At 33.3% G+C, this 11,409-nt stretch overlaps 1 protein-coding gene across 1 annotated transcript; it reads right to left on the bottom strand.

The window, feature by feature from the left end:
* Positions 1–287: 287 nt before the first annotated feature.
* On the bottom strand, positions 288–7,674 carry LOC132715138 (uncharacterized). The gene is made up of 3 exons (XM_060698111.1): positions 7,516–7,674; positions 3,623–3,845; positions 288–462 (listed from the first exon to the last, which is right to left on the bottom strand). Exons 1-3 carry the CDS (start codon positions 7,526–7,528, stop codon positions 288–290), a joined length of 411 nt encoding a protein of 136 aa, XP_060554094.1. The 5' UTR covers positions 7,529–7,674.
* Between the last annotated feature and the right edge of the window lie 3,735 nt (positions 7,675–11,409).

The raw sequence follows: 11,409 nt of genomic DNA, 5'->3' as shown, positions 1-11,409 counted from the left end.
TTTGTGATACTACATATTTTTTAAAAATCACATGCGTAAAAGTCATGTTGAAGATATAACAGAGTTATAATAAACCGTTTCCTACACAATTTTATCAATTCGCAGTATATTTTCGTATGTATGTAAATGTATATGAAAATATTTCTTGAATTTAAGTATGGCTATTTTAAGGATGATACATTCATCTAACATACTAGTTTATTGGGGAAATTGAACCATTTAACTGTTCTATAGTGTGCTATATTAGGAGACGCTATAACGAGAAATTATAAAATGTAAGTTATAGTCTACAAAGTGATCAGTAATTGCAAACCTAACTGGAGCCATTCAGAGACGTCATTGCCGTCACAAAACATGCTTATCTTGTTTCTTAACGAATCAGCCACATCGGCAAACTGTTTGGGACATTCCACAGACAATGTCCCCATACAGTTGATGTAGGAAGGTAGAAGTGTCTCGTTACTGTAAGTGTGTAACTTGTAAATTATTATGATTATTCTTTGCTAGATCTTTGAAACTACGTGTCTAATAGTTTTGAGTACTTGATAAACAACAATATAGCAATAATAGCATTAATAAAACTACGTTTGAAGATATTCCAAAACTGTTCAGTTTGTAAAAAAAGAATTTGTGTTTATAACATCTAAATATCTGAAAAATCTTCTGATAAAGTTATATACTTGTAGTGTTGTTTTCTTTCTAAATGGTGTGCGATTTTTGTAAAACAAGCGAACAAATAGACATATAATACTGTTATGAATATGATTCATTGAGACGTCGCGCTCGCTTGAAAAATGAAATGTTTTAACGGTTACTGCGCACAACAAGATAATTACCGACGATAGAAAAATAACATAAAGATTTATATTTACTAAAATCAATGATCGTTTTGTATAATTGTAAAACGTCACCCCGTTAATGTTGTTAGCACGGGGGTGGAACCCCATATGTACTTCAAAAATGAGCATCGGTAAAAAATACATGTGAATTTCCGCTGCTCCAGATGTGAAGCATAACACCAGATGTGACTGTGAAATTAGGTCAATCGCCTGGTAAGTTTTCAACTTTTTAATAAAATCCAATCTTTTTTTTTTTTAAGAAAATCGAAATGTGATTCTACCCTCCTGACTCTCCTCTATATTGCCCATTTTTGTTTTGGATTTCTATGCAGTCTTCATCGAGATATTCTTTCCGTCGTGGGTTCTGGTGTGTCCAAAACGTGCAATGTGTATGAGGAAAATGTCACTAAACGGAATAAAAAAACAGAGATTTTACGAAAACTCACTACAGACCGATGCTTAACATTCAGACAAATCCTGATTTAAACATTTATTGAGATTTGGGTACAAACGAAGGAATTGCTGCTCAAAAAAAAACATTTGAGCTCCATATGTGCTAAAGAGATCCATAAGTGATATAGAAAACCATCTACAAAACTACTGATCACTTCCATATAATCATTAAATAGCCAATGTAAAGTTCAATAGTAACATAAGTGTGTTTGATCGTCACAATGACAGGGCTTACTAGCTTACGCTAGCATTAGAAATACTAATAGGTCCGAGTACATGAAAATGTTGACGCAGAGCGGATAGTACTCGTATGCTAAACAATTCACTAATAAAGGATATGGAACTTTTACAAGTCAAACTGAAAGTATTGAACTTTGTAAAACTATCGTCTCAAATAATATGTTTCTATAATAGTTTTACATTTATAATAATATTTATCACTTTAAGGTTCCACAAGTTTTAGTTATAGCGACAAGACTGTTATGTGGAAATATCTTGGCCTGTTGCGACATCGAAGGTTTTTCTTTACAGAATATGGGCCGAGAACATTGTCTGTATGCCACCAGGCCATGATGTTTCTACATAATAGTCGAATTCGATATATTATAAATGCTTTATAGCATGATAAACAGAAATAAGAATTTTAATAAACATAAAATTTCAATTTCTATTTGGCTTCCCTTTTATAATTTAAATCCCCCACTCGGAACCTCGGTCACTTTTTATGTAACGTGTCAATGACCGACATTGTAAACCCTACACCATAAACGCCAATCGGAAGTATGTTGGGTGTTCCTGATTGGTTGGATGATCAAAGACACAGAAAAACATTGCTGTAAATAATTGGGACGCGCCAGTAATACGCTAACCACTGTTTCATCAACATTTTTAATGACATGCCAAAAGATAGATTTTTAAATTTATATGAATAAATCGATTAATAACGAGTATTGATTTTATTTTTATTTTTTTTTTTTTTTTTTGGGGGGGGGACTTAAAATTGGTAATATTGCAAGTAATGCTACTCATTAAAAATTCTTAGAGGCAGTACATCTTTGCGCAAATGACATTTAGGAAAACGGATTAAAAGGTTTATAAACAAGTAAGTATGCACTAGACTAAACCCATTAACACATTACCTATCCCCAATCTGAATATATTCGTGCTTTCTTTTGTTTTTTGGGGGGTTTTTTCGGGGAGAGGGGTGCAGCCTTAATTTTGGTACGCTCCAGTGACCCTTGTGTTTTTTTCTACGGTCACAGTTATACACCAACCAAGTGTACTTACATAGCTGTGCTTTATTTGAAATTACGCACACTTTTTCTAAAGAAATGTGCGTTATCTGAGATATCCCACTGTCTGTTATTGTCAAAAGAGCATGCTACTGGCGTGTAACAGTTGAGGAGTATCAAAGAAAAATCACCGCACCACGGGATAACTGAATTTAATAGATGTTCACTCACGGACAAAAATATTTGCTTACAGGTTTACCATGCAGTGATATACAAGTAAACCTCCTCATCAGAATTGTCCCGTAAGAATTATTCTACTCTAGTTCGCGTAAATAACGCAAAAACAAATGAATATTTAAAATGAAAATGGTGCCTTTCTTGTGAATTGCATTTCCTGCAAGAAATAATAACTTTTTGGTCATGTTTTACTCAGACATACGTTGAAAAGGAATTTCTATATGGATACTATGTTATTTAAGCTCGTCTCGTGAAAATGTGTCTATTTCGGATAATAGATGATTCACAAAGGAATAACTTATAGATTGCTTTATGAAAGTGATCCGTAATTATGTTGCTGTTTTTTTTATATTATGCACATATGGATCTCCTCAAAACATATGGAGCTCAAATGCAATTTTGAGCAGCAATTCCTTCGTTGTCATAAACCATGTAGCCAAATCTCAATAAATGTTTAAATCAGGGTTTGTCTGAATGTAAAGCATCGGTCTGAAGTGAGATTTCGTAACATTTTCTTCATACACATTGCACGTTTTGGACACACCAGAACCCACGACGGAAACAATATCTCGACGAAGACTGCATAGAAATCCAAAACAAAAATGGGAAATATAGGGGAGATCCAGGAGGGTAGAATCACATTTCGATTTTCTTAAAAAAAAGGATTGAAATTGATATAACTGTTTTAAAAGTTGAAAACTGACCTTGCGATTGACCTACTTTCACAGTCACATCTGGTGTTATGCTTCACATCTGGAGCAGCAGAAATTCACATATACTTTTAACCGATGCTAAATTTTGGAGATACATATGGGGTTCCACCCCCGTGGTTAGGGTATCATTTTTATTTATTGATACTACCTGCAACGTGCCCCTGCTTCACGAAGAAATTCGTCTCCAGTGATAACATCGTCTCTTAGTTTATCGTCATCCAGCATATCAAACAAGTCGGCAGGTCTACACGAATAGTCGTGTGAAGAATAATCCCCATATCTGTTACAGTTGAAAGGTTCATCAGGAAATGCACCCGGCATGCAATGTATTAGTTGTATATAGAACAGCACAAGAAACAACAAAACTTCGTCTGCAATTGAAACAGTATATATAAACTATTTGATCATTAAAAGAAAACTCAAAACGAATTACAACTTACACAACAGTTAACATTAAGGGTCTTAAGTCCCGGTCTTTATTCACCCGAAACGAAGTTTGGGAGGTATATAGGAGTCACTCGGTGGTCGGTCGGTCAAGCGGTCTGTTGCATTTTCCTTGTCCGGAGCATAACTTGAAGACTAATGATTGGAATTCAATACAACTTCATACAATGATCAAGCACATTGAGAGGAAGTGCAGTGCACAAGAACCATAACTCTATCTTGACTAATAACAGAGTTATTGCCCTTTGTTACTTTTCCTTGTCCGGAGTAAAACTTGAAAACTACTGGTTGGAATTCAAAACAACTTCATACATTAGTCAAGCACAATAAGGGGAAGTGCATTTCACAAGAACTATAACTGTATCTAAAGTAATTACAGAGTTATTGCCCTTTGTTACTTTTTCATAGCTTTCTTTTGTCCGGACCATAATTTGAAGACTAATGGTTGGAATTCCATATCATTTCATACAATGGTCAAGCACATTGATAGGAAGTGCAGTGCATAAGAACCATAACTCCATCTTGACTAATTACAGAGTTATTGCCCTTTATTACTTTTCCTTGTCCGGATCATAACTTGGAAACTACTGGTTGGAATTCAAAACAACTTCATACAAATGGTCAAGCACAATAAGAGGAAGTGCAGTGCACAAGAACCATAACTCTATCTAAAGTAATTACAGAGTTATTGCTCTTTGTTACTTTTCCATTTTTTTGTCCGGAGCATAACTTGAAGACTAATGGTTGGAATTCAATACAACTGCATACAATGATCAAGCACTTTGAGAGGAAGTGCAGTGCACAATAATCATAACTCCATCTTGACTAATTACAGAGTTATTGCCCTTGTTACTTTCCCTTGTCTGGAGCATAACTTGAAAACTACTGGTTGGAATTCAATACAACTTCATACAATCATCAAGCACATTACGAGAAAGTGCAGTGTACAAGAACCATAGCTCTATCTCGACTAATTACAAAGTCATTGCCCTTTGTTACTTTTCCTTGTCCGGAGCATCACTTGAAGAGTACTGGTTGGAATTCAAAACAACTTCATACAATGGCCAAGCACAATAAGAGAAAGTGCAGTGCACAAGAACCATAACTCTGTCCAGAGTAATTATAGAGTTATTGCCCTTTGTAACTATTCTATTGCTTTTTTCTTGTCCAGAGCATAACTTGAAAACGACTAGTTGGAATTCAAAACAATTTCATACAATGGTCAAGTATATTGAGAGGAAACGCAGTGCACAGAAACCATAACTCTTTCTTGACTCATTTTAGAGTTTTTGCCCTTTGTTACTTTTCATTGTACAGTGCATAACTTGAAAATTGATGGTTGGAATTCAATGAAACTTCATACAATGGTCAAGGGCAGTGAGATGAAGTGCAGTGCACAAGAACCATAACTGTATTTTGACAAATTACAGTTATTGCCCTTTGTTACTTTTTTATCCAGTGCATAACTTGAAAACTAGTTGTTGGAATTAAATACAACTTATTATAATGGCCCATTGCAATGAGAGGAAGTGCAGTGTACAATAACCATAACTCCATCTTCAGTATTTGTAGAGTTATTGCCCTTTGTTCCTTTTCCTTGTCCGGTGCATAGCTTAAAAACTAATGTTTAGAATTTAATGCAACTTCATACAATGGTCAAGCGCAATGGGATTAAGTGCAGTGCTCAAGAAGCGTATCTCTTTCTAACCTTATTGCAGGTAATTCAATAAAACGTCATCTATGGTCAACCACATTATAAAGAAATGCAACATACAAGAACCACAACTATCTTTAATTGCCCACAACCATAACTCTATTTCAATTCTTTGTAAGGTATTCTGTTACTAGTAACTTCCTCATTTGCGAGGTATTTATCACATTTAGTGATAGTTCTAGTTAGCATATGATATATTATGAATGATCCCAAAATAGCAGCCAGGGGTGGTAATAATTGGTAATTGTAAATGTTCTGTTTATCAAAAGATTCAAAGTATATAGGGTTTGACAGTTTATCATATTACGAGTTATTCCACCCGTCGGTAATGACTGGCGGACGGAGAGTTTTAAATTATGACGTATGAAAAGTTCTTATTAATTGAGAAGGAAATAATTTATGAAGATACAATTATTTTCAAGTGCAGAAATAACCACTAATGATAAGAATTTAGTAGAACGACTTCTTTGCCTTTCAAAATCGCTTTCATTTAAGCAGCGTCACTCCAGATTTATGCTAATTTTCATGAAAAAAAATGAAAATGTATTTTTTAAGTGCACTGTGAGTTATTTACACTTACTATAAATATAATTACAAAATATGACAAAAAAGCTGTGTTAGTCATGAAGAAACAATATGGTGATAAATAAAATAAAATCAGTCATAAATCGCTCAAATCTTGTAAATGATTACCTTTTTTTCCTTTAAAAAAATCTTAGTATATTTTGCTTATGTATAATTATATTGAATATTTTGGATCAGCTTAAATTGTCTTCCTCTTAAATCACAATAAAGTTATATTTTTTTCTTGCATATCAGACTGGCGTTTCTGCTAGTTTTACCCATGCCGGAAATTTCATCTGGCAAGGGGGGTTCCAGATGAGTCGCGTGCTGTACAATGGCACGATAAAGATGACGTCATTTTACCGTTATGAATGATTTTGTAATTCATACGCTGTTGAATGAAAGTAGTTACGGTTGTAATGATATAAATTTTCATTGGAAATAAAGATAAAGAATTTAAAATATAATGGAATATGGTAGAATATGCAAGAAAAAACATCTGACATATGTTTGCTGTTCGGATCGGAATATCCGTCCCTCGGTCACCCGCCCATGGGCGGTAACTCGGCAAGCCTCGTTACCGCCCAATGGGCGGGTCACCTCGGGACAGATATTCCGATCCGAACCGCAAAATATGACAGATATTATTAGTCTAGTTCATTTCCCAGGTACTTTGGATTCTTTCTATGTATGGAATCTATCCAGCTAGATTACGGAACATCGGTTGATAATTAACGCACGGACGGGCACCTGAGGTCTTCCTCTACTAGTAAAGCTCGCTATATGATCTCTAGTTCGTTGCTGCTAAGTAAAACCCAACCAAAATAAATGTATTGACTTAACTTTATGTCAATATACTGTTATATAAACCTTAAAATATCTGGCATAATATAATCTCACTACAGTTATAAAAATATATTTATATCTCGAATTTAAATTTTTAATTTCCAATATGTTCTTCATTTGATATGATACTTAAGAAAATCACTTATAGACATTGTGATATTCTGAAAGTTAGGTTGTATTGTTAATGACAATATATTTTAATTCGAATTTAAATATAAGTTCAATGTACTTCAAGCACACATACAGAAATACGTGTTTTACAATTTACATTAAAAAGTTGAAAATAAATAGAGGATATTTAGAAGAAATACTTTGTCTAGCAAAACACCAGTGAAAATTCGGATTATCTATTTCACTGCAGTGAAAAATATTTTTCAACAGTAAAAATACGCAAAATGAAAATACGCATTTTATTCCATCAGTATTTCTCAATAATCAATTTATAAATATATAATAAATATTAATTCCCGTACATTGAAATCCCATTTTGAAAACGTCAAAACACTGCTTGTTTAAGCTATATGATATAGCGTTTACCGTCTCACACCGTATAAGGTCGGAAAATAAATGTTTTGCTCGTTATAGTTTCTGTCTAATGTCAAAAATATATGTGGCTGCATTGACGATATATAATGATGATAATATAACGGTAATAACAAAATGATACCAATTACTTGTTAGGATGACAATCGGTGGATGCTTTCATCATATACGATATATAAAAAAATAGACATTTTGAAATGCTATCAGATGTAATATGCCTATAGTGAGCAGATATTTCACTACTTGAATTTACGAAAATAATTCGTATGGCATTCAGAAAACGTTATTTTGTACATTTGACAATTTATATAAATGACTCATATGATAAAGCAGGAAAAACATTATTTTCTAGTCAACACTTACGTTTACAATTTGATAATTTACAATAAACGGTTCATGTGCCATGAAAACACATTTTAGCTATTATATACAATTATATTATTATATTGTAGTTGCTGATGTTGTTGTTGTTATTTTAGATTTAGTTATCAAATTTGAGTGCATTGTTATAGAAGCTTGTTAGAATGCTGTGTATTTTCATTGAGCCATAACTATAGTATCCGGTCTGAACTCTTTGTGGGATGTGTTTGTAATAAAGAACGAACATTCCCTCACCATGCCCCGCCCTTTATGGCCACTATTGTTTCTGTTCGGTACCGTTAGGGGTCGAATAAAGCTGGATTATGTCGGAAAAAGCATTATTAGCTGTCTTATTTGCTCATGATATGTGTTCTCATTCTATTGATACCACTTGTTTAAAAAAAAAGACTTAAAAAATCAAATAATATCATTTGATATACGTACATGTATTTACGGTACAAAGTTTTACGTTCGACTCGTGCACATAAAAATGGTGTTAAGCTATGGTGATATATTTTGGATGTAGTCAAGGTTTTGTTTTCATTAATTGTAAGCTATGGCTTAAAAGAGCATCGGATTAAGAACCTCCAAAACGCCCAAATTTTAAATGTTGCAGGTTCGGTTTGATTGAGCCTGTTCGTGGACGATATTGGCAAATGCATACGTCCGTCCGGGCCCCCTAGCATCGAATAAAGCAGAATTCAACAGATTGCATGAAATAATGAAAATTTGAATTTAGATACATCATTGAAACTTCAATGTGACATGCTTGTGCCGTTTCATGAAAAGCGATGTATGGTCCGCAAGTAAAAGCTAAACGAGTAAACAATAGGTGAAACTAAATTAAACGAATTTTGAAAGGGGATCAAAGGTTCTGAAAATCGGGAAAAGGGGTGATCCCTAAGAAGCACTGAAAAAGCAATATAATTTGAAAATTGCAAACTTGGTTTGATTGAGTCTGTTCATGAGAGATAATGAAATAGAATGATTTTTTTTTATCAAATGGAGTCAAAAGAATGCCTGGTTTGCACGCATTTCTTGTGTCCCTTATTCACTTGTCAATCACATAAACATAGAAGAGAGGGAGGTCTGTGTTGTATACATAACATAAGATACAGTACATCGTTTTTTAACTATTTTGTACATACGTTCTTCAACATAAACGAGTACTGTGTTAACACAGGTGTTATATTTAATACGATTTTATTTCATGCTTTCCAGTGTTTTATTGTAGTATATAGCAGATGATTCAGTACAACGTTTTTTAACTATTTTGTAAATATGTTCTTCAACATTTACGAGTACTGTGTTAACACAGGTGTTATATTTTATACGATTATAATTTTGAATAGAATGTTTTATTATGTTATATGTATGGATGAGAATCAAATAAAGATTATATATATTTTATACGATTCTTTTACTAATTTCTCATAGTGGTCTCGTACAAAGATTTACACACAAATTAAAACAACGCTTTTCAACGACACTATGCCAATCTATAATTTGACTGTATAGCATCAAATTAATACTAAATCAGTGTTAATGTTCATTACCTTCTTATATGGAAATCTGGAGAAAGAGCGACCCACGGAAGTATTGATCAAATCCAAATTACATGTAAATTTCAAATTCGGTTTGATTGCGTTTGTAAATGAGGGATAATGCAAAACGTGCAACATCCGTCACGCCCACTAGCACCGGCTTGAGCGTTACATACAATTATTTATAGTTATCATAGTAAAGACAGTAGTACTTAAACAAGAATTTTTATATAAAGTATATCATATTTGTCGGAACGAAGATATAGATCACGTGTCATTGGAAATTACATAGTATAACAATTCTGGAAAAGGTGGGCCCACCGAGGAAAAAAGATGAAAATGGCAAACTGGGATGAATTAAGCCTGATTATGAGTGATTATAAAACGTGCAACATATGTCACGCTCCATGACACCGCCTTATGCAGGATTCAATCGTCAAGGTTGAAATAATTAGAATTCAATGATTTCGAAGAACTAAAAATACAACACTGGGGTGACATTCATAGCAGCTTTATACACATGTTATTATATTTTATCGCAAATTAAAGTGTTAAACTTAAGAGACGAATCTGACGATTCCAGCAAGACCAAGATAATTTATGTTTATGTACGCTGGGTATAATAGCCAGTCACTTATAAGAGTTACTTCCCTGTAATTGTTCAAATATTTTTGTTCCTTGTCCTAATTGTCCATCAAGAGACGAGTATATAGCCAAAATTAAAACAATATTATTATAACGTGTGACCTTTTTTTGATAAACACATAACCTTATGATATGAACTCAAGTTTCAATCCGACAGCGAGAAGAATTACGTCCATTAGCAATATTTTGAGCAAGTTAGAGTAAACTGAAAACCTCCTCCCCGCAAATTCAAAAGTGTTTGTCCCGAAGAGTGAAAACCCCAATTATTTACAGCTCGAATGATTTAAGATTTAGATTTATTGAACAATAAATATACAAAAACCGTGTTAGCGTACAAAGGTAATCATCGACCGGAAGTGAATGATTATGCAAGACAGTCTTCGACCGAAAATGTTCAAATTTTGTCTTACATTTATGGTGGGTTTTAGTATAACTTGAAACAAATGTTCATCATTCTGAGACGTGGTGTCGTGTACATGTACTTAGATGCCTGTCCCGGTCTAATTAAACATTTTAGACATTTGCTTAATATGAGTTTATTTCTAATAAATTGTATGAAATTAGTTTTTTATCATTTTATTAATCACATTGCGATGAATAAAAATGTACATAAATACTCAATTGAAGTTACCACAATTTGTACTATGATTTACTATGAATTGAATCAAATGAAACTTTTTATTATATTTGACCCGAGATACCAGTACGTCTTCCCAGATTTGGCCGACTTCTTATTGATGATAAGTGTCCGTTTTAGAGTGCACAAAAAGTTGTGAAAAATGTTTTTATCAATCGGTTTTAAATGTTTTATAATCCAAATGAGCTGTCACAACATTTCCATTGTAATTGTTCCAATTCAGACTTTATTCAGGTATGAAGACTAAATTATATACACGTGTATCGTGCATTCATGTTTCAAACTATGGCCGTATTTTCTAAGTTTTAACTTTATTAATTTACTGTATATATATAATATATTTGAATGGTTGAAGCGGATAAAAGATGGAGTTTATTTCTTTTCATGATAAATCGACGCATTATCTGGCCATAGTATGAATAATTTCTACCTATGTAAACATAAGAAGTGTGTACGTTGAATAAACTTTAGAAAAAATCAAAACAAATTATGTAGCGGGAGACCGTACTGTATTATGGGTCTTGACTTATAATTATAGCATTTTAATCAGAATTTTGATGAAATAAAGTGTACGACTTATAGAAATATGTGGACGAGGAGAGGTTATGCTGTTATGTTTCATATTACTTTTAATTTAA

Source organism: Ruditapes philippinarum, unplaced genomic scaffold (genome assembly GCF_026571515.1).
Source record: "Ruditapes philippinarum isolate M1 unplaced genomic scaffold, ASM2657151v2 ctg4031_1_1_1_1, whole genome shotgun sequence".
In the NCBI taxonomy this organism is placed as follows: Eukaryota; Metazoa; Mollusca; class Bivalvia; order Venerida; family Veneridae; genus Ruditapes; species Ruditapes philippinarum.
This window is presented reverse-complemented; position numbering and strand designations above follow the sequence as displayed.

What these genes read in the sequence shown, in the direction of transcription:
- LOC132715138 (XM_060698111.1), bottom strand. An exon ending in GAAGCAGGGGCACGTTGCAG is followed by an intron (nt 463 to 3,622) that starts GTAGTATCAATA and finishes ACACACTTACAG; the next exon opens with TAACGAGACACTTCTACCTT.